The following is a 24,079-nucleotide window of genomic DNA, read 5'->3' on the forward strand; positions in this document are numbered from 1 at the left end:
GCTGCTGCAAAATGGTTTTCCTAAGTATTGTTCATAATGCTGGTGAGTTAGTGTTTGTGTTTTTAAACAGCTAACAAAAAAAATCAGAAAAGCAGTGGCCCAACTGACTTGTATTTTGTAGGTGTTTAAACTTACAAACTGTCATGAAAATTAATGTTTTCAGTTCTGTTAAGGAGCACAGTTGTATGAATACATGCAAAATAGTTATGCATGTAATAAAAATTTTCATACATGAACATTCACTTACAGAACCTGAGAACCCGTATTTATTCAAGAGATAGTGAACATTCTGAAATCATCAGTTGTATTGGCAAATGGATGAGAATTAATTTGTGAACAATAGCACTTTAATTTTTAACTTAAAAGTGATAGATTAAGTGTTGTGGCATGTGCTTCTCATGCCCTGACCAAGAATTTGAAAGTACATCTGGAGCAAGTGCAACAGTGTTCTTGTTTGTATGTGACTTTCTGATTCTGTCTTTGTCGCTCCCTTGTGCTTTTATTCGTACACACGCAGTGTGCTATTGAGTTGGCACTCGGTGTGTTTGTTAGTGTAGTTATTCTGCTTGTACTCCCCAAAACAACATTATAAGATACTGCCGGAGACTGCCTACGTGGACTGATAGTCTGGAAAGTCTAGTTAGCAACAAGCATGTTCACATGTGATGTAATACAATGTTTAGATTATAATATTTTCACATTTAAAGTTATGATTCCCTGGCTTTCTTATATCTTCATTAGTGACATCTACAAATTTCATTTTTTCTGAAGTATTAAAAATTTGAGTAATATATAATATAATTAGAAAATTCTGTTTAAATTTTAGATTTGGCTGTCCCTAACTATAATTGCAAACAGCTAGGAATATGTAACCAAATATTCTACAATTCCTTAAAAACTCTTAAGAATATATAACTGATATAACTTTTTAAGCAGTTTTTACATTAAACTCTGTATATCCCATTTTATATCCATATTTATATAATAAAAACTTAGTTAATAATTTTTAAAACTAGTAATCATTTTTTTCCCTTAAAAACCTTGTTCATACAAAAAGAATCTGTCTCTAATTTCATCACTTGAGTGATTTGGTCTTTTTTCTTTATTTCTGCGTATTTTTTGTTATTTTCTGTACTTTAACATTGCTTAATATGTATTGGTCAAATAGCATATATCAGAATTATGTACAAATATCTGCTGTATATTAACTCAGAGCTCTCATAAGTATCCTCTGGAATTAAATCTCTTTTGACCTCATTTTGTGGATAGGAGAAATGAGACTCAGTGAAATTAAATTAGTAATCCTGGTTCAGCAGTCTAGTAGGGAAGATACATTTGAACTTAGCCCTGGTACCGGAGTACTTCCTACTTCCAATTCAGTTTTCTGCTAACACAGCTGAGCAGCTAGTAGGTGAGATCTCATATGCATGGGAAACTTGCATGACTCCTGGCTCATGGCTGTGGTCCGGCCTTGGTCGTGACCATTGTAGGCTTTTGGGGAGTGAACTAACAAATGCAAGCTCACTAGCTCTCATCCTCTGCGGACCTCTTTCCCTCTCCCTTGTCCATCCAACACTTCGTTTTTAAAAAATTATATGTGTATATGTGTGTTTGTGAAATAAAATATATATTATTCATCATATGATATCCCTGTTGAGGAAGAAATATAAAAACTATGTATAAGAAAATTTAAATTTTGTGAAGCAAATCTAGAGAATTTGCATATTTTAAATGACAGCTGAGTGTATTTTTGAAGGATAATGGTGGTAATGGTATCTTTGTTTCAGTTTTTTCCTTGATACAATTTTACTTATTCAGTTTCATTCACTGTAGATGCCCTTAAAACTTTTACATCAACTTTCACACTTATAAATAAAACCTTTCTCATATTAGAAAACGAATTGTTCCTAATGTTTGTTTCCGTCTCTTAGGTCCATGAATGATCCATTTCTGGCCTTTTATAGCAGAAATGCAAAAATCATTCGTTTTGGAGCAATTATTTTTCTTGGTTTAAAATGCATATAAATAATATTTCAGTGAATTCTAAGACTAATTTTGAAAGTATAAACAAAATTCTTAATATACAGAATTGTTAACATTTGTTTGGAAACATCCAAAAAAATTCCTTTACAGTCTATTTTTGAGTTTTGCATTTGACTTTTTTACCTGTTTTTTTAATGTATTATTTTTAATTCATTAATTACATTGTATTATGTGACACAGTTTCATAGGTACTTGGATTCTCCCCACCCTTCCCCAAACCCTCCCACCTTGTTGCATAACCACAGTTCAAGTTCAGTTGAGATTTCCCCCATTGCAAGCATATACCAAACATAGAGTCCAGCATCTTATTGTCCAGTCAAGTTCAACGGCTTCTTAGGTATACCCTCTCTGGTCTGAAGACAGAGCAAGCAGAGTATCATCCCGATCAATTAAAAGCTCCAACATACCATCAGCAAAAATTTACATCATTATGGAATTAATTGACATAGTAATTGAGTAACCAATATGTTAAAAGTAAATGCGAGTTCTTAACCACCTTCTGTGACCACCTCATTGACATTTCAATTTTAGTTTATATACAACATATAACATACATAACATAACATGTTATACATAACATCATATCATCTTAAATTAAGGCAAACACACGTTTGCCTTAATTTTTTACCTGTTTTTAAAATTCTAAATGGATTCTACATGTGTACATCAAATGTCTTGCTCTTTATTATTTTATGGCATTCATATTTGATGAGATGCAACTCTAATGATTTGCAGTCAGTCATCAGAAATCATCTTCATACTTTTCACATATTTAATGCTAAGTAATTTTGTTTGAATTCATATAATGAATACCTTTGCAGTTGTGGTATACCAGTGTTCAGATCCTTTCTTTCAGTCTGTGACTTCAGGGCATATATCTAAGTTTTTCCCCCCTTTCTAGAGGGTGTTAATGCTGACAGCATCAAACAAGCTTCGGAACAGCTGAACAGCCGGTGGATGGAGTTCTGTCAGCTGCTAAGTGACAGGCTACACTGGCTGGAGTACCAGAACAGCATTATCACTTTCTATAATCAGCTACAACAATTGGAGCAGATGATAACTACTGCTGAAAACTGGTTGAAAAACCAGCCTACCACTGCATCAGAGCCAGCAGCAATTAAAAGCCAGTTGAAAATGTGTAAGGTAAGAGTCTTCCCTCCTGTATTTGGAACATGATGGTTATGCGTGTCTTTGCAATTTTCAAGAGGACGGTGGCAAAGTGTTTAGTACTGAAATTTTAGCCTCCTATGGATTTAGCTAAGCCAGTCAAGACGAAACCATAAGCAACGAGAAGCAGTTGGAATAGATCATATACAGATTAACGAACTGTAAATTTGTAATGTAACTTTGCAAAAGGGGGAGGTGATTTTTGGATTGTGAAAATTACATGTATGATACAAAAAACCAGCCTCAACTTTGAAACTCTTCATTTGCTTAGAAAGAAAAAAGAAGTCCAGTCCCAATTCTAAAAGGTGAAATCCATACAGATAAGAAGAAACACAGGTAACAATAAACCCATAGGCTCTACACAGGATACAGAAGGAGACTTTAAAGCTGAAGGCCCATTCCAATTAGCAAAATGTGAAGGTTTTTTTACAGAAACATGTTTTCAATATGGTTGGAATGCAGAGGAGTCAGAAGGGATAGTGAAATAATGCAGCCTAAGAGTTGTAACCTCCTTTGAGCAAGAAACGATCAGGGGAAAGAAATGCTGAAGGACTGAGTCAGAGTCTGGTGGACAAGACAGCCTTAGGAGCCAGCTCAAGACCGTGCTCTAAAGACATGGCTGGGAGAATAACCACAGGTCCTCCCTTCCCTGTTTACATCCCCCATGTGACTAGATCTCAAATCACTATGTGAGCAAAGTGCTGTGATTGCCAACTGTCAGTCTTGTGGCACACAGAAGGGTGAGCAGTGTGTCTGCAATGTGAGTGGATTTCAACTGAGAAAGATACTAGAAGGACATTTATATAAGTGAAACTTACAAAGAAATTAAAACCAGATTGATTTTTGTCCCATCCTTGTTGTAAACTATGCATTTATGCATGGATGGAAAATTGATTAAATAGTGAAACGGAATGTTCCCGGAATAAACATTTCATGACCAATTGAGATGAATGTGTTTAGCACATAAAGTTACGAATGGGGGTAAATTTGTGTACTTACAAGTAGTGTTTTGAATAAAGTGAAAGTGAAGCTTGGAAAAAGTGTTGAGCTCAGAATGTGGTAGGACATTCAAAGTCAACTTAAAAGGAAAAACAGTTGAAGGACCTGATAGTTCTTCAGCGATGTATTGCCTTGATAGGATATAAAAAGAAAATCAAGAGGCATATTTTAGGATAAAGACTATAGTACACATATCCTTGTAGTTTACTGGGTTTACATCCAAATCCAGGCTATTCCTGTACTTCCAATCATTTTATAGTTGAATAAATACAATCTTTGGGTTTTATCTATGAGTTAGTGGAATAAGCTACCTAATTTATTTCTTACAGCAGAAATCTGATGTTACCTTAGCCTGATTACAATCAGATACAGAAATCATTAATAACACCACCTGCAAACTACCTTTATCCATAAAATTTATATCATCCGCATTTTAATGGAAACTATGTATTATGGAAACATGCCTGTTGAACCTCAAAAGCCTTTTGAACCATAATTAAGTTACCTTTTAATTTAATTTTCCACAAACTTTTTGAAATACCTTTGTATATTCTAATGTAGCCAAGAATGGTGCTTTGACAGCTAGGTTGCCATGACAACATAAACCAGATGGCTTAAACAATAGCAGTTTTTCCCTCAAAGTTCTGGAAGATAGAAAACTTGAGGTTTATACCTGCCATATCATGATACACTTGCACAGCAGAATGATGGCCTTGTGACTGCTGTTGAAGGACTATACTGTTACAATAATATGGGGGGAAACGAGGGTGGGGGTGGGGGTTAGGAGGGGAGAGAAATCCCTGAGCCTAAGGAATTGTATCATGCAAAAGTAATAAAATTCTAGTTGCGTCCAATGGTACCTCCTTGATGAAAGGGCATTCGAATGCATTTGTGATGAGTTGTAATTATAAAGAGCCAGACTGAAGCTGAAGGAACACAGTGAATGGAAAGCACAAAACTGCAAGCCACTCAAAAAAGTTGCACATCCATTCTGGTTGTACAGGAACTGAGACGTAGGAGGAGAGAGAAAGATTTTAAAAAAGGCTGCTGTGCAGGGGACAGTTTTTTTTTTTTTTAAATAAATTTGAGGGTCATTTGGCAATTGGCAATTGTTAGATGTTGTATGCACCAGGGAATTTCAAAAATATCTTGAAAATGGATTCAAAACAAAGTTATCCATGCGCATGACGATTCAAAAAGTTCTTAAAAACTGGGTATGGTGGAAAACCAATGTAGAGTTTTTTTTAAGGTTTATTTATTTATATTAGAAAGGCAGATATACGGAGAGGAGGATCTGTCTGCTGATTCACTCCCCAAGTGACCGTAACAGCCAAAGCTGAGCCAATCCGAAGTCAGGAGATTATCCTGGGTCTCCCACGTGGGTGCAGGTTCTCAGGGCTTTGAACTGTCCTCAACTGCTTTCCCAGGCCACACATAGGGAGCTGGATGGGAAGTGGGGCTACCATGGTTAGAACTGGAGCCCATATGGGATCCCGGCGCATGCAAGGCGAGGACTTTCGCCACTAGGCTGCTACACTGGGCCCTATAAATATTTTTTATACTTTATATATCTAAATATTTTTATCTTTTAATTGGTTTTCTCTGAGCAGTTTGTAATAACAAGTAAATATAGTCTTGAGGTTTAGGAAAATACCCTAAATAGAAAAATATTCACTTTGTTACATGCAACCCCAAACATTGAAAATGATGACAGACTCAGTCCTCTTGATCACCTCTTTACGCTTTGTCACTTGCCTATTGGTTTCTAGTCCTTTGATGTTTTGATTTTGGTAATATATTTAACAGGTTAAGTTCAGTATTCATACAAGTGCTAAAATGTATGCTATTTGGCTGTGGTTAGTGATAAGCAAATAAATGATCATGTTGTGTTTGTCATTACTTTCTCTTATTTGGAGATGCTTTACATTCACTAGACTGCAGATTTAGCTCCTAATCTAATCCTGGAAAGAAACAGTTCCCCTAATATGTTGGGGTTAACAGCACTGTTGCGATTTGGAGGAATTCCATGGCTCCTCTCTGAGAAAAACACAAAAGGTTTCATCAGGCAGTCACATCAATTTAAAAGATAAGCAAACCCACAGGGGAAAACTTGCACTGCAGGAAAATTACAGCTAGTATTTTTATGAAAATAATGGCTAACTGTTAACAGCTTTTAAATGTTGTATATTTCCATTCAAAATGATCTTTCCTACGATTTATTTTCAGAACTTCCAGGTCTCAACTGAACACTTGCTCAAATGTTTTATTAGTTTCACAGTTCCCTTAGTTTTTCCAAACACACTTGGCTATACTGTAAGATACTTCTATACTCCCTGAACAGGAAAAATGACTGCATTCCATTTGGCCAAATGTGAATCGGGTTGTTAACTGTTTACAACAGATGCCATTACTACAATTTCAAAATCTAGAACACAAAGTATATGTCTACATTTATAATAAAAAAGCACAAAGTTTCACATGACTTCTCACCTTCATCCATGAATGCATACTGATCTTCTAGTACTTGATTGAGAAAGTGTGTTTTTGAATGATGAAGATGTGGCATCTCATTTTCCTATGAGTCTTTAATATTTACCCAGCCAAAGAAGTGAATTGTCATACCTTAACTTACCTGAATCACTCCATCCTTTTACAGCCACATATTCTGTCCTACAACCAGGACAAGTAGCATTGTCCATTAGGTGCTCTTGCCACAGTGAATCATTCTGTGTCGAAAACATATTTCACTTTTACAGCATAATGAGTGCAACTGTTAGTATGCTTAGTGAAATATGCCAGTCCCAAAAAGATGTTTTCTCTGATATGTGATACTTAATATAACTATAGAAAAAGTGTATAGGAAAGGACACAGTTTTGTGTATTGATTTTTGTTTTTAGCCCTTGCTTGTAGTCCTGTGAAACTGTGACTTTCTACCGTTTACTTGTTGGGTATTATGGTTAGTGGCACATAAAGCCTGTAATTATGTGAATTGAATTTTTTTTGTAAAACTTTTAGAAAAAGCAAAGGAAGTTTGGAGAGGAAGGGAGTGAAGGAGGGAAGTATGACTGTCTTAGAATTGCACATATGAAGTATTTTCTGTTTATACCAATTTGCTTAAGATATCTGTCAACATCAAGGCAAAAGTTATTCTCTTATACATACTTCTGAAAATAATTGCTGATTTTTTTTGTCTTTTCATTTTGATTTCCAAGAATCCCTGATTTAAATTTACTTAGTAATTACTGTAATTCTTTCAATTTCCCCCTCCTCCTAATTGGCCCATGATCCAGGTTTTTAGTTTAAATGATACTGCTTTTTACATATCAAATAGTAAATGATCCCCAAGTACTTTTTCTAAAAGTTGAATAGGTATCATTTATAAATAAATAACAATGGCAATAATACATGTAAGAAGAAAATTGCAGAATTTCACCTTGAGTTCAAGTGTATCTCTGTATTAAATGCAAACTGACTGCAGTTTCAAACTGAGTGCAATGTCACTGGCAGCACAAATATCAAAGCATATATGTAAATAATAGGATTGGCCCGAGGAATAATAATGTCATGAATTTGAATCATATGTATAATTTTAGAAACTAAATTTTCAGAAAAAGTAAGTGCATAAACTTCAGTAATGTTTTTATTTATCATGACATTTTCAAGAAAAATATTTTAAACTTGTGAGATAGTGTTCTTAATTTTTAAATGTTAGTATATATTTTGCAGTTTTAGCACGTCTGTGAACTAGTTCTATTCCCCTTGCTAATCAGCCCCATGTTGCTTGTGACTACTGTATTGGACAGCACATCTGTATCCATCTCATCTCAGCATTCAAGCCAGGGTATTATGAAGATTAAAACAAGGTGCTACTAATTTGGCCAGAACAGTAAGAGAAAGTATGGACACACCGTTAGCCTAATTAAGTCCTTTTGACTTAGGAGGGTAAATGATGCTGTGTGAAATGTAGATTATAGATATAAATAGGCTTATTATATAAAAATACATCTAATACATAAACATATCTATAATGTATGCATATGTCTACATATATTTAGGTGCATATATTTTATGTTTAAAAGAGGGAAAATACCATTCATTGAATGAGCTTAAAAGCTGATCAAATCACGGTGTTTGTACACAAGAGGGATGCAGACACTGGCTTTAACTGCTGGAAAGGCTGTCCAAAGCAATTTTCAGTTGAATACATTCAGGCCCATTAATTCTGTAAATGATGTTAACTTGAAATAAAGATGATTATTTATGATGTAATATACCAAATAAGAAGCCACGGCATTCTGAAATTGATGACCCATGGAAGAGGTTGGCTGACACTGTTAATGGATGTCTTAGCATTGTGTTTGTTAAGAGTATTCAGCCAGGCTGTATCACTGCTGAATACCTCTTTTTCCAATGAGGTAATGTATGCAGCTGTAAAGGGTTCTTTATTGGTAATACTCTCAATTATGACACAGGATGAAGTCAACCGGCTGTCAGCTCTTCAGTCTCAAATTGAGCGATTAAAGAGTCAAAGCATAGCTCTGAAAGAGAAGGGACAAGGGCCAATGTTCCTGGACGCAGACTTCGTGGCTTTTACAAATCATTTTAACCAGGTGTTTGCTGACGTCAAGGCCAAAGAGAAAGAACTACAGACAAGTAAGTAAAGGCATTTGAAAATGCTCCCTTAAAATTCTCTGAATTGGTTGTTTGTGGTGAAAACATCAGTGAAACCATCATCACTACAACCTTCATTATTAACAAGTTATGAAACATTGGTGTTGCAAAATTGGAAAATAAATATTGAATTTTTGCATTTCTCCCATCCCATAATCATTTCATAACTTTGAGGAACAACTAAAGCATGTTTTGTATAGGCATAATATCTCTTTAGTAGGTTGCTGTTTCAGAATCTGAGATGTGTACATTGAAGAAAATAGAAAACCAGTTGAGACGCTGTGAGTAGATTTTGATTACATGTAGTTGCTCTATGTTCACAGATACTTAGGCAACTTCTAAAACTTTTATCAATGCTTCTGAAGAATATAGCTATAATGTATATGCAACAGCTGACACTTAGGGAAGCACAAATTATTCTTTGGGCTACACTTTAACATTGGATCACTGTTTTAGCACAAATTCCCACTTTTTCTACTTTGATGGGAAAATAAAAGATAAAAGTGGATCATTTGGTATGCCACATGAGTAGCAAGTATCGTAACATATCCCTTTTGTTTCTCAATAAAATGCTAATATTTAGTATCTGCTTGGAAGTATCTACTCCTCAGCTTAATTTTGAAAGAAGGTCTTTGAAATTCAGGTTTATGAAAACGTGTAATCAACAGTGACTGAATGATTCACCATACACTTGCATTCATATGTTCATGTGCGGCCAAGAAAGATTCAAGTGTATATTTGGTTTTTTTTTTTTTTTTTTTTTTTTTTTTGCACACGGGGTGTTTTATTCATGGTCTGAGCAGTCCGTGTCAGTCACCCTGATTGCCCACCTTGGCATCTGGATCAGGGCTGCCACGGCCAGCTCTCGCCCACTGGTGAGCGCAGGGGGCTCAGTGAAAAGCTGGAATGCCTGAGCAGGTAGGTCACCCTCGTGTCCATCTCACAAAGCCTGTGTGTTCCCCACAGGCTGAGGGCACAGCAGGTGTGGCCGCACCCTCACCTCACGGCTATTTAAAAATCTTTTCCCCAAGTGTTTGGTGAGAAGCAAATGAACATATATCTGTTTTGTACCAAAATTTTAATTAAAAAACATATTTCTCTCTGCTTGTCTTTGTGAGATTTCAGACTTTACTGTACAATAACATCTCTATAATATACTGATATGCATGAATTTTGTGCATTTTCTAGAATTTATGTAAAAATAAGAGTAACTATGTAAAGCAAAATATGTATTTTGTATTTCAAAATCATTTTTGGTAAGGAGTTTATTTTCTTGATAGCGGATCAAGTGGTAAAATTTTACAAGAGTTTCAGCTCCCTCTAGTGGAGTTCAGCATACTTGTTACTGTGCCTCTGTAAAACCAGCATCAGAAAATATGTGGAAATGTCCTGAATTTTCAAATATTGACCTACTTAGCAGTAATGTCTTTTTCCTGTCATAAAATCTATACGTTTTCCTTGAAGGCAAGTACTTTTGATAGATACTGTTAAACTGGTGGACACAGAATCGATTCACTGAAAAATTATTTGAACAAACATATACCAGTTAGTGATATTCCCCTACTATTCAGCATTTAAAGATGTTCAGATTATAATGTTTGATAATTACTGATATCTTCTAATAATTTCCATACATATGTATGATGCTTGATTTTAAAATGTTGAAAATTTTCACTCCAATCAGATGTAAATAAAATGTCTTAATCTGCATTTACTAGAATGTCTACCATTTTTACCCATCCATTTGAAAAACTTGAATGATTTATAATCATTTAATTAGGTACAGAAAATGTATGTCTAGTAAATGAAAATGATACCAGGTCAGATAATTTTACAGTCTGTTTTGCTGGTTTGTCATTTCTAAGAATTGCATGTGTACATGGTGTGCCCTCGCCTGGCCACAGGAAGTAAACTGCCCTTCTTGTATTCCTCCACAGTACTATAAACATACTGAGTATTCAACAAATGAGAGCTGTCAGAAGTACTTAGGGTGCCCATCATGATTTCTGTACCTCTTTATTATTATTATTATTATCATCATCATCATCTTTGTTACAATGAAATGAATGCCTGATTTTTAAAGTATTCTTTCACTAGTGATAACCAATATGAGGAATTGGTAGATGATACCTGGCATAAGTGAAATGAAGAAATAATATTAAAACATAAAATGCATCCTATATTCATAGTACTTCTTAGCCTATACATAACTTGACTTAATTTATTACTTTTAGAGATTTTTCAAATGTAGGTGAATGGTAGAGTTACAAATGAAGGGTGGGAGGGAGAGGAGAGGAGAGGAGAGGAGAGGAAAAATCTTCCAGTCTTTGCTTTACACCCTACATGGCCACAATGACTAGCGCTGGGCCAGACAGAAGCCAGGAACCTGGAACCCCATGTTGGTCACTCACGTCGGTGGCAGGAACCCAAGTGCTTGAGTCATCTTTTTGTACTTTCCCAAGTGCATTAGCAGGGACCTGGGCCAGAAGTGGAGCAGCTGGAACTTCAGCCGTCACTCATATGGAATACTGGTCCTATGGGAGGAAGTTTAATGCCATGCAGCATAATATCATAGCCCCCGCATTAATTGCTTGACTTAGAAATTAGAGAATAACCCTGAGAATATGTTTTATTGTTTTTGATGTCACAAGTGACCTAATATTGCTGCAATAATTAATAATGACTCAATGCATTGACTAAATAGTGATATTTACTATAGCTACTTATATTATCCAAAAATGAAAGCAATTGAAATGGCTTTAATTGAAAAATGCAGGAACAAAATGATTATATCTATGCATTACAATATTATTTAGTGACATAGATCAAGACATACACATATGTATTGCAGCAAGGATTTATCTTGAAAATATTATGACATCTGAAAAAAACCAGACCATAATTTATGGGGTTTCATTTATGGGAAATGTCCACATAGGAAAATTCACAGAGACAGAAAGATTAGTGAGTTGTCAGGTCAGAGAGGTTATAGGTATGGAATTATCTGGTTTCCACATTATTTTTCTGAAAGTGCAAGCCAGAAAGTGGTATTCTACTCTAAATGAATATAGTAAACAGTGACTAGTTTGTGATAATCATTTAACCAATAAGAATTTACATCTCAATGGATTATGCCCTAGCTTGGGAGGTCCTGCTGCCATGTTAGAGTCCTGGTTCAAGTTCCAGCTACTGAGATTGTTATCCAGCTTTCTACTAATGCATCTGGAAGAATACTGCACCATGCTGCGAGTGTTTGGGCCTCAGCTAAGCACGTGGTAGAGCTGTAAGGCATTTCTTACGCCTGTCTTTGGCCTGGCCCCATCCCAAATGTTGTGGGCATTTGACGAGTAAAGCAGTAGATACAATAGCTGTCTGTCTCTGCCTCTACTTTTTTCTCTCATATTTTCAAACAAATAAATAAAACTTTAAAATAAAATAGGAAAGAAAATAAGTTAACACAATTTGTAATATAATCTAGTTTGGTAATAATGAAGTAGAAAGCCTGTCAAGCTAACACCACATTGCTGACCCCAGAGGAAAATATTCACCAAGTAGGCAGCTGGTAAGAGACATCAGATATGTAGATGATATGAGAAACTGAAGAAACTCAACTGCAACAAAACTAACATTCTAGTTCAGAAACAAGCAAAGGACTCCAAGGGAGCAGTTTTTGAAAGGGTGAAATACAAATAGGCAACAGGCATGAGACAAGTTGCTCAGGGTCACTAAACAGCAAGGAAATCCAAATAAAAATTAACAGTGAGGTTTTACCTCAACCCAGTTAGAATGGCTACCATTCAAAAACCATAAAATGATAAAGCCTAAGATAATGTAAAGTACCATGTTGCATTGCTGATGCAAATATAAACTAGAACAGACATTATCAGATTCTGAAATAGATCTACCATATGACCCAGCCATTCTACTTCTGATTTACCCAAAGAATATGAAGTCAGAATATGATAGAGTTATTTGCACCCACATGTTTACAACAGCTCAATTCAGAAATAGCTAAAAATACAGAATCGACCTAGATGTTCATTGTCTAATTATTGGACAAAGAAAATGTAGTATGTATACACAATGGAATACTACTAAGCCACAGAAAATGAAATCCTGACTTCTGCAACAAAATTAATGAAACTAGAGATCGTTATACTTAATAAGCCAGTCCCACAAAAGACAAATATCATGTTTTTCTGAGTTTTTTGAAAAAAAAATAGTCTATTTGTGCTAACAAAAATACAGAATATATACACTGATGTACAAAGATTGAAAAAAAACCATGCATAGGGAACAAAACTTGACATGAATGAAATTTACATGATTGGATTATTGTTTGTGCCACTTGTCTATATTCCTAAGGAATGGTGGTCTTTCCTTTTACTTGCATAGCTCTTTTTTTAGAGTAATATTGAGCCAATGATGGGAAGGTTCACTGAAAATATGTTATCTGATGAAAAGGTAAAAGGAAAAAGGGGAAGAAAGGTAGGAGAAGGAAGGATGACTGGAGAGAGAAAAAATTTGAGTTTTGGAATCTGTCTTTGAAATTCATGAAATCTGCTTCCTATATATTCAAAAACATTTTTTTTCAAGAGAGAGTAGCTGAAATTTCTAGAAGAATTTCAGTTTTAGAGATAGTGTGATATTTTTGAAGAATTAAAAACAGATACAGCATATGAGAGGGAACTGGAATGTGCATCTGAGGGGAAGTAGGGGAAACGGTTAGAAATAATATTTACAGAAGGAAGAGACTATTTTACCTTGGACTTGAATTGTGAAAAAGATGAAAAAAACTAGACCATGCGTACGCACAGCCCTTGGGATCATGATTTGGGGAGATGTGCTGGGGTACTCTTTCCCCTCTTATAGCAATAAGAGAACATTTCAGGGTGGCCTCCAGAAATGCTCTCTCAGACTGTCATTTCAAACTCTGTGATTAGTTCTTAAAACTGTATTTTAAGAGTAGCAAGAAGAAGCAAAAACCGGCTTACCTCATTCTTTCAGGAGTGTGGTGAGAAAATGAGCCGTTTTACTCAGCAAAACTTTAAAATATTATTTTAAATGTAGCTAGGTAATCTCTTACTCTAGTAGAAATATGCTCTGTTAACTTTATGTCTTAGCTCCAGAAATAACTAGGAAAATTTGGTATATATTCCTTTTTAAATTCTATCTTCTTTCTCGTTTCCATTAGTTGGCATTTCACATGGCATCGTTTATTTCATATGAAAATGTACCCTGTATACATGTGCCATCCAACAAAAATAGAGTGTCATGTCAAAATATCATTTCTTCAACATGAAGCCATTATACAAAATGATTTAGATCATTCTGTACTAAGTCTTAAAAATTTGCTGTGCATTTTCACTTGCAGATTCTATCAGTTCAGACTGGCAAGCACTCTAGCAATTACCTTACTGGATGGCATAGGTATAGCCTATTACTCTCTGATATTGAAGTGCCTTACTGGACACGAAATCGTAAAGGGGGTAGTTGTGATTTTTTTTTCTTCCAGTCTCAGGATCTAATATTCTGTGACCTCAGCTTTATTGTAAGAGTTTTATCTTAAAACAAGATAAAAATCCGAGCTCTCAAAATAGATCACTGTTTATCTTGCTTTGCCCTTAAAGAGCTTTGTGGTTGACATAGCCTCAGGTGTGTCAGAAAACATGGCACTCAATTTCATGCTTGGCTCTTTGGTTTGTAATGAGATAATCTTGCAGAATACTCTCAACTTTCCTCATCTCTACTATTCTCTTTCCCACAGCACCTCCTACTTTTATGGAAGTTGGGGAAAGACAGAATTTTTGAATGAAAGTTAAGCAAAGATTTTTCACTTTCCTCTGGGAAAAAAAGGTTGATTGTGAATTTGCCCTTAAATTATCAATTTCACCTTTCAGAATGTTGTACTAAATGATTAATGGAAAATTTTATGTTCAGTGATACACTGTGCAGCAGGATAGCCCTTAATATTTATTTTCCCAACAATTCATAACACATGAGTGTTCATTTGTTGAATATATTCCCTGGTACTATAGCAGCAGAAGTAAAGAAACTATCATAAGAGTTTCTTTGTAGTTGAGAATCACATACATAATTATAAACAAAAGTTGTATATGACTCAATCTTAAGTTGTTTCATCAAATGATGTCTGTAGAGTTCTTGACATCTTTTATGCTTGTAATTTATTACATGGGATATATTATCTTATTGCTGTTATTGAAAAGAAACATACAAGTTGTGTTAGTAAAGTACATTTCTATGCAAAAGCCCTAGATAGATCACCTCCCTAGGTGGATGCTGGGTCACAGTGCAGCCTTGACATGCATTGCCTCAAGGGTAGAGCAGGCAAGGCTGAGTTTGCTTTGGTTTCATTGCTTTCCACACAAAACATTTTTTGTTTAAGTCACAAAAAATTTGGTAACAAATCTACGTTTTTGGTATGCTCAATATCAAGGAAATATGATGTGAAGATTGGAATGTGAGAAAAATTGAAAAGGTTCTTATTTTGGTAAACATAGTTACTAATATGAGATCATTTTAGTCTTTGGGCTGTTTAACATAAATACATGCAAAGAAAATAACAGACCTGTTAAATGGAAGACTGACTGTTGGCAAATTATAGGGAATTACTACATTTTTGTTTCCTATCTTCAATACGTAGAATTAATTGACAGCTAATCAATTGGGTGCAAAAACAATGGGACACAGGGGTTTTTTATCATGCTTATAATGCAGTTTTAAGTTTACATTGCAATAATGCAGAATTATTAGGAAAATATTAGTTTTTAAATGAGTTTGAATTTTATGTGAATTTAACATCTAAAATTTTCATTTGTTATGTACATGTTTATGAATTTATAAATTCTATAAATATATGAACAACATTATAAAAAGTAATTCAAAACAAAGAGTACTTTGTTTAGCCATCTAAACATAGCTGATATTGTACTGATTGATAAACTAATCTTTGGGCAAATAAAGCTTCAGTGGCTCATGTTTTAATTGATTTCTGATGGTCTATATTATTTCCATAGACTCTGAAGAGTACCTTTTCCTGTACTTCCCTCCGTCCAAATGCTACTCAGAACACAGTAGAAGTCTTGTTTACCTGTCTGGGGTTGGGGTGGGCTGGTCTAAGCTGGGCATCAAGTCACATACCTGAATACAGATAGGAGTAGATATATAGAATAAGATCAGTAGTTCAGGGACTAAAATGTTTCAGCTTTCATTAAACAAGGAAAATAGGGGCTGACATTATGACATAGTCATGACATAATTCCAGCATCCCATGTGAGCTCCGATTTGAGTCCATGCTGTTTCACTTCCAGTCCAGCTCCCTACTTAGGTCCTGGGAAAGCTGCAGAAAGGGCTTGGGCCCCCCTGCACCTGTGTGGAAGACCCAGAAGAGCTCTCTGCTCCAGCCTTCTGATTTGCTCAGACTTGGCCTTTGCTGCCATTTGGGGAGTGATCCAGCAGAGGGAGTTCTCCATCTCTGATTCTCCTCTGTGAACTCTGCCTTTCAAATAAAAACACAAACAAATAGAAAAGGCAGGCTGAAAAAAAAAAAAAAAAGGGACAATCTATCAGGGCATCTTTTAAAAACAGGGTGAATTGAATGATATGATCACAGCCCAGCCATGGCTCATCTAATATGACTGTATCCTCATTGATGAAAGTACTCCATCGGCAGTGGGGTAGCTAATGCAAAAACCATGGACTTCAGTAATATTGTATGTTTTAGTACCATTCAGTGCAGCTCATTACTGAATTTTATTCTAACGGAAGTATTCATATTAACCTCTGCTCTTTACTGATCCACCTCATTCCCACAGCATTTGCCTACAATAGCTCTACTCTCTAGTTCTTTGAGTTCAAAAATAAATACAATTAATATTCATAAATTAACAGTGAAATTAAGAAGCTAGTATTTGGCTTAGCAGTTAGGATAAGAGTTAAAACATCATGTTCCGCATCAGAATATCTGGGTTCACCCAGTTCAGCTTCCTGATAAGATGGACCCTGTGAATTAATAGGTGACAGTTTGTGCTACTTGGACATCTGTCGCCTTTGTGGGAAAGCTGGGATTGTCTTGGGCACCAGCTTCAACCCATCCCTGACTATTGCATGCACTTGTGGAATGCATCCACAATGTGAAGGGGAGTTTTCCCTCATCTCTCTCCTCTCTGGTGCTCAAATAATTATTAAAATATTTTTCAAAACTAAATACATTTTTAACAAACTGTGGAGTCAGTAGATCCTGCTTCAATTCTAGCTTCTCCTCTGTGAAGTTCACATAGGAAAGAGAATTTATTCACCTTGCAGGAAACAAGGAGATGTGTCAAACATCCTGAGTCAGAAAATGTGGAATAAAATATTACACTATTGAAGTATAGTAGTTTCATAATTAAAGTGCCCATATGTCATGGCGATCTGGATTTTTTTATTATTATTATTTGAATAGAAAGAAAGAGAGAGAAAGAGTGAGCTCTTGTCCTTTATTTCAGAAAGCAAGGGTCAAATGCTTGAGTCATGACCTGCTGCCTTCCAGAGTATGCAGTTAACAAGCTTGAGACAGTGGGTCGCCATGGAGCCTGGAGTTGATGCAGGTATGATGTCTGCTGTGTGACGTAGGCATCTTAACCCACATTGTTTTTAAAGATATATTTCATTTTTTGAAAGGCAGAGTTGTAGGCAGAGGTGAAGAAGAAAAGAGAAAGCTCTTCAGTGTACCGGTTCACTACCCAAATGTGTAGTAGCCACAACTACCAGGACGGGGCCAGGCAGAAATCACAGACCTGGAACTCCGTCTGAGCCTCTCACGTGGCTGGCAGGGGCGTGAGTAATTAGGCCATCTTCTGCTGTCCCAGGGTTGTTAGCAGTGAGCTGGATCTGCAAGTGGAGGGGCCAGTATTGTAATGGTGGTCATATGGGGTTGCAGGCAGCGGCTTAACTGTGACACAACTCTGGCCCCAACCAGGAACTGAAAGGCAAAACTGAACAGCTGCTTCCTATCTGGATTTGTAGATGATCAGCATATGAAAAGAAATTTGACAGACTGGATACTGTAAATTGTTCATAGGGTAATGTAAATTAAAGTTGAATTTGTTGATATTTGCTTTAAAATAGCAGAATCACTTATCTAATCAATGTGAATTTTTATATCCAGCCAGGATCATATTGGTTTACATGGTCAAGTGTTTCAAACGTATTATTTTTTTTTAAGATTTATTCATTTTATTACAGCCAGATATACACAGAGGAGGAGAGACAGAGAGGAAGATCTTCTGTCCGGTGATTCACTCCCCAAGTGAGCCACAATGGGCCGATGTGCGCCGATCCGAAGCTGGGAACCTGGAACCTCTTCCGGGTCTCCCACACGGGTGCAGTGTCCCAAGGCTTTGGGCCGTCCTCAACTGCTTTCCCAGGCCACAAGCAGGGAGCTGCATGGGAAGTGGAGCTGCCGGGATTAGACCCAGTGCCCATATGGGATCCCGGGGCTTTCAAGGCGAGGACTTTAGCCGCTAGGCCACGCTGCCGGGCCCTCAAACGTATTATTTTACAATTTAGAATGTTAGTGTTCAGCTGCTTTGTTTTGGAGATATTTCATGCTAGTTTGTACTGAAAAATATTAACTCCTTAAACTTTTGGCATTTGTTTCCTCCTTCCATTAGTTATATTGGCTGATTTGAGGGAAGTCTGATATTTAACATATTCTTATAAATAGACATTCTGTGACTCTCACCTCCAGCCCCTCTTGTACCCATTATATTTCCCAAAATTCTTTTCATAAACTGGTCACTGACATTATATAGTCAGTAGAAAGCCCTAAAAGTAGGACAAGGAAAGAAACTAAAGTGTTTCCCTCTTGTTCATTGCTTCAGATTGTGTATACATGTTTAGCTAAGAATGAGTCCTCCAGGTTTGCTGTTCCTTGTGGAAATCACATCTTCTCATTGAAACTATATCTCACCAGACTTACATACAGGATGTGTAGTCAGAAACTCCTTCGTTTATCATCATTGTTACTTCCCAGTACTCTGCCTTACATGCCCATGCCACACATCACATCACTTGCTATGAGTTATCATTACCTATTTATGTTGTGTCCTTATTTCTATTCTATTCTAAATATTTGCTTCTGACATAACGCCAGGTTTATTCATTCTTGGCTCAACCTTGTGTACTTTGCTTATTAACTTATCAGGTTAGATCTTGTTTTCCATTTCAGCATTTGTAGTTCTGTGCTTTCATATGGATTGTTTTTAAAACCTGGTTGTTTGCATTTTTTTCAGATACCATTTCTTTGCAAAATTCTGAGTGTTCTATTTTATCTTCTCAAAATTTGTCAGTGTAGCTATTTAGTCTCATTTGCTATATGCACACACACAATCTTCACAAAAGTAATGAAAATGTGTATTACCAAAATGTACCTGTTTCCATATGATTGTATCAGAAAAATCATAATACTGCTTTTTGACAAGCTATCTGAAGTACCAACATGTAAATGTGCTTTAAAACATATGTGCATGTGTTAGGTATGTATAATATTCCCTAATATTTTTATGTGCATATGTAAAGACTATATATATTAAACACACACATATACGTATACATCTGTACATATGTTTATATATAGATAGATACATATATATGCAATATTAGTTGAAACTGGATGTCATAGTTTTCAATTCTGGTTGTAACTCTTTACTAATGGCTCCAATTACAACAAATTGATTGATTTTTTTCATAATCTCAGATCCCTCCACTGTAACTAGGATCATCAATACACTTGCCATAGTATTAGTAGGACATACAAATGATAACCTAATTGTATTTGTTGAAGGATATGCTATGTCAGTACATGTAAACTGATTTTGTTTTAATGAAATCAGAAGTGACATGATGTAAAGTATCAGGGATATTGACTTCCTATACTGCTTTTTCCAAAGGCCAAAAAAGAAGTCCTTAATATCACATATATCTAGATTATCACTGCCTCCATGCTATCTTGTCCTTTGTCAAATTACTCAAACTTTTCATTTTCTGTTAAAATTTAATTACAGAGATTTTTAAAGGCTGATTTGATAATTGAGTGTAATTTATATAGATATATTATAGATATACACACACATAGATACATACGTACATATGTTTTCTGGCATATTGAACATTAGGAAAAATGCACCCCCATCATCATTGTCATACCATAGTTCATAGTTTATATATTGTAACTGTCCATAGTGTGATTGAGTTTGCAGACATGGTGGAGGTGACAACTAAATGATTGTTTTCTTCTCTTTTAACACCAGTCTTTGACACTTTGCCACCCACGCGTTATCAGGAGACGATGAGTACCATCCGGATGTGGCTGCAGCAGTCAGAGCCCAAGCTCTCTGTCCCTCAGCTTAGCGTCACTGAGTATGAAATCATGGGGCAGAGACTTGGGGAGTTGCAGGTCTGTAAACAACTTGAAACTCATAAACAGCAGAGTGCAGATCTCTTTGCTCAAGTAATTACATTGATTCAATTTGGTTCAATCTTAAATAATATTGGAGTTAGCAAAATCATGACATGTATGATAATTCACTTGTTGAACATATAAAGATAGGACCTAAAATATATAGTCTATGCATTTCTTTCTCTTTGTCAGTGGGTATGGCTGTATTTTTTTTTTTACTACAGTTCTCACATTCTCAAACAAGATGAATATAATTGTTTTTAAAATATCATTTCTTGTGGCCAGCATTGTGGTGCAAAAGGTTAGGTTGCCATTTTTGAAATGAGATACTATGTTTCATGTATTTCGCACGTGAAAGATTTAAATTCAGTTATAGAATTAATGAACTAAATATTCTTTTTTGGGGAAATCCGATTTAAATGTGTTTTGCAAAATAAAACATACAGAAAAATTCTTTTCTTTTTATGAATGAGATTAAGTTTTATTTAATTTGTGTGGGAGTATAAGCTAGATCATACTCAAAGTTATGGGTAATATACATACCATTGTATAGGGGCAACCTAAAGATAAGCCTTATATTTTAATGGGTTACATTTGTTCTTCAAGATAACGTAAAATAAGCTATAAATTTTACTCAATTTCACCCTGAGATGTCATCATAGTACTACATAAAAAAAGATAATGTCTAAATAGGAAACTAGTGCACTGGTAGATCATCAGTCTAACACTTAATGAATCTTGTTGTCTAATATCTCAGTGTGATTTATTTATAATTCTGTCTGGGGAGGTGAGAGACTGACTGAAGGTTCAGTATAATTTAAACTCCCTTAGATGTAACATAAATGTGTTTATTAATACATATGGTTGATTTGGTAAAATCTGTTGTGCTAAAATTCTTTCATTTAGTAAGATGTATTTCATATATACTTAATATTGTTTATAAAATAGATATGGACTGATGATGAAAATCACTCAAACATGTAAGCTACTCATAAAATTGTAAAATTTTGGAATTACTGCTGTAGATTTCATAACATACTAAATCATCTATTTAGATTTCAATTTCTGGTCACTTAATTTTAGGTGAAAATAAGTCAATTGTTTATCAATTAATATAAATGTGCATTGGTTTTGAATATTAAGGCTTTGCAAAGTTCTCTGCAAGAGCAACAAAGTGGCCTAACTTATCTCAGTACCACTGTGAAGGAAATGACCAAGAAAGCACCCTCTGAAATTGGTCAGAAATACTTGTCAGAGTTTGAAGAGATCGAGGCACGTTGGAAGAAGCTCTCCTCCCAGCTGGTGGATCACTGTCAAAAGTTAGAGGAACAAATGAGTAAACTCCGAAAAATTGAGGTAATCTCAGATATTAACCCTTATGTTCAGTTTCATTTACTTAACTTTCCCCTAACAACTCATTTTTTAACTTAAGGTAAATTGAAGTTTGATTTCCAGAGTGTTTCAAATTCAGTCATAAAATCAAAAGACGTTTTTTATGAAAATCATATAATTTTCTTACTTCTTCTACAAAAAGATAATGAATGAATAATATGTTTCTTTTAAAAATTAGATGTCTTTTACTAATTACAACAATGGGACGTAAGCATGATTTAGCTTTATAGTTTTCAAAACCAATCCTTTAATCTGGTTACACTTTGCATATCATACAGATGATATTAAAATGATGAAAATGATGGAAACATTTTGGAACAAGATGCCTCTGCACTTAATTTCCAGTACAGTTAATTTTTTGTTCTTACGTTTTACAAACCAAAGTACTAAGTGGTCCTGAAACATTCAGCAAAGCACAGCATACATGCACATATGCTTCTAAAAGCATGTATCGCTTACTGAGAGCAAAGACAAGAGTTTGCAATTATACTGGCCATTAAGGAGCCCACATTCTTGTGGAAGGAAGAAGGTACACTCATTTCCTATTGTTTCTAAATTAAACGGTTAGAAATGGAATGATTTCACATAACACAATCCTAACTTATAATTCTGTAAAGTAAGAAGTTCACAATCAGTCACAGAGGACCAAATTCAAGTTGGCAGCAAGGCACTGTCCATTTTGGACTCTTTCAGAGAGGTTTTCCTGGCATAATTAGCTTCTAGATGGTTCAGTCATTGCTTCTGTCATTCCTCTCATTTTCCTGTCCCCACTCCGTTCTTCTTCTTGTCTCTGGACTTGCCTCCATCTTTGTAAGAATTTACCATTCCCTGGTCATATAATCCAGGATAATCTTCCCATCTGGAAATTCTTAACTTCAGTACATCAGAAAAATCCGTTGCTCCAAGTAACACATAAGTATATATCTTTTAAAGAGACTGCTGTTAATCGATTGTGCTTATACAGTGAACTAAGCAGTGTGGTTAACATTGTAGCATCAAGCAGGAATGAAATCCAACATAACATGGGGAAAGGGAATTTGAAATGTTCTTGGATCATGGGTCATTTATATATATATAAAACATTGAATTATGTTACACAGTTTCATAGCCTCTGGGAATCCCCCAACCCCTCCCCATACCCTCTCCCCATGGTGGATTCCTCCATCTTTTTGCAGTGTTACAGTTCAAATTCAGTCAAGATTCTTTCGTTGCAAACATATACCAAGCATAGAGTCCAGCATCTTATTGTCCAGATAAATTCAACAGTTTCTTGGGGAGACCATTTCTGGTCTGAAGGCAGAGCTGGCAGAATATCATCCCGATCAATTAGAAGCCCCAGCACAACATCAACAACAATTTACAACATTATGGAATTAATTGACATGGTATTGAGTAATCAATATGTTATAACAGTGCAAGTTCTTAACCACATCCTGTGACTACTTCATTGACCCTTCAATTTTCGTTTGTACACAGAACTGGCTGCTATATACCTTAAAATGGCTATAGGGTACTATTCAGCTGTCTCGTGTCTGTTTTCATTTTAGTATTTAGCAGTTTATTGTGTTGACGCATAATTTTGCTGAACTTGGTAGATTTTAGGATAGTCTAAACATGTCCTCCTGCTCCACTCTGGGCTTCCCCCCCACCGCTCTGTGCTTATGACCTCCTGTTAAGAGGTTGTCAGGATCTCTCCTGGTTCCCCCTATATGTCTTTGTAATTTAACTATTGTTTAATGCTGATTTGAGTCTGTTGTCTATGAATTACCTGTTATATTTCTGATAGGTTATACTTTACGTCTTCCTCACACATTCTAAGCAGATGGAAGACTTCTCTGCCACCGCTCCCCCCGCCCCATTTCTGAGTAGCTTAGGGTGTTAAGAGCATATTAGGTGAAACCATTGATATATTAATGGGGGAACTTTCTGTAGAGTACATATTTTTAAGAAAAATATGTGCTCAGCATAGCTGAATTTTGCTGAAATAAAGAAGTGACTATTTTATCCTTGAAAAGTAGCAAAAAATTGGTAAGAAATGGAAATAATTTCACTTTCTCTAAATGATAAAAGATGACATTTTCACCTGATCATTAATTTAATCTTGTCACATAAGTTAGAAATTTAGCACAGAAGCTTTCTCTTTGAAGTTCACAAAATCTTGGTTCCCAAGTTCCCAAATACAGGGACTATTTAAACTCAACTATAGAAAACAGTTTGTACAAGTTCAAGTTTAGAGAGGCTATAAAGACACTATTACTTTGAGTTTATTGTTCATAGTTGGTTTTATGTACTGTAAGGGCACATTGTTAGTATTATCATGAGTTGCCTTGTAACTTAAATTTCTC

At 35.5% G+C, this 24,079-nt stretch overlaps 1 protein-coding gene across 5 annotated transcripts in view; it reads left to right on the plus strand.

Annotated features, from left to right (window-relative positions):
• The window catches only part of DMD (dystrophin), a 1,951,117-nt gene that overhangs the window by 648,580 nt on the left and 1,278,458 nt on the right, over positions 1 to 24,079 (plus strand). For all 5 annotated transcript variants that reach the window (XM_058659083.1, XM_058659078.1, XM_058659079.1 and 2 more), the window contains 4 exons: positions 2,945 to 3,186; positions 8,683 to 8,863; positions 20,194 to 20,339; positions 21,486 to 21,698. In XM_058659083.1, coding sequence (XP_058515066.1) covers positions 2,945 to 3,186; positions 8,683 to 8,863; positions 20,194 to 20,339; positions 21,486 to 21,698 — 782 coding nt within the window. The remainder of the gene's footprint in view (positions 1 to 2,944; positions 3,187 to 8,682; positions 8,864 to 20,193; positions 20,340 to 21,485; positions 21,699 to 24,079) is intronic.

The sequence above is a fragment of the Ochotona princeps genome, chromosome X (genome assembly GCF_030435755.1).
Source record: "Ochotona princeps isolate mOchPri1 chromosome X, mOchPri1.hap1, whole genome shotgun sequence".
In the NCBI taxonomy this organism is placed as follows: Eukaryota; Metazoa; Chordata; class Mammalia; order Lagomorpha; family Ochotonidae; genus Ochotona; species Ochotona princeps.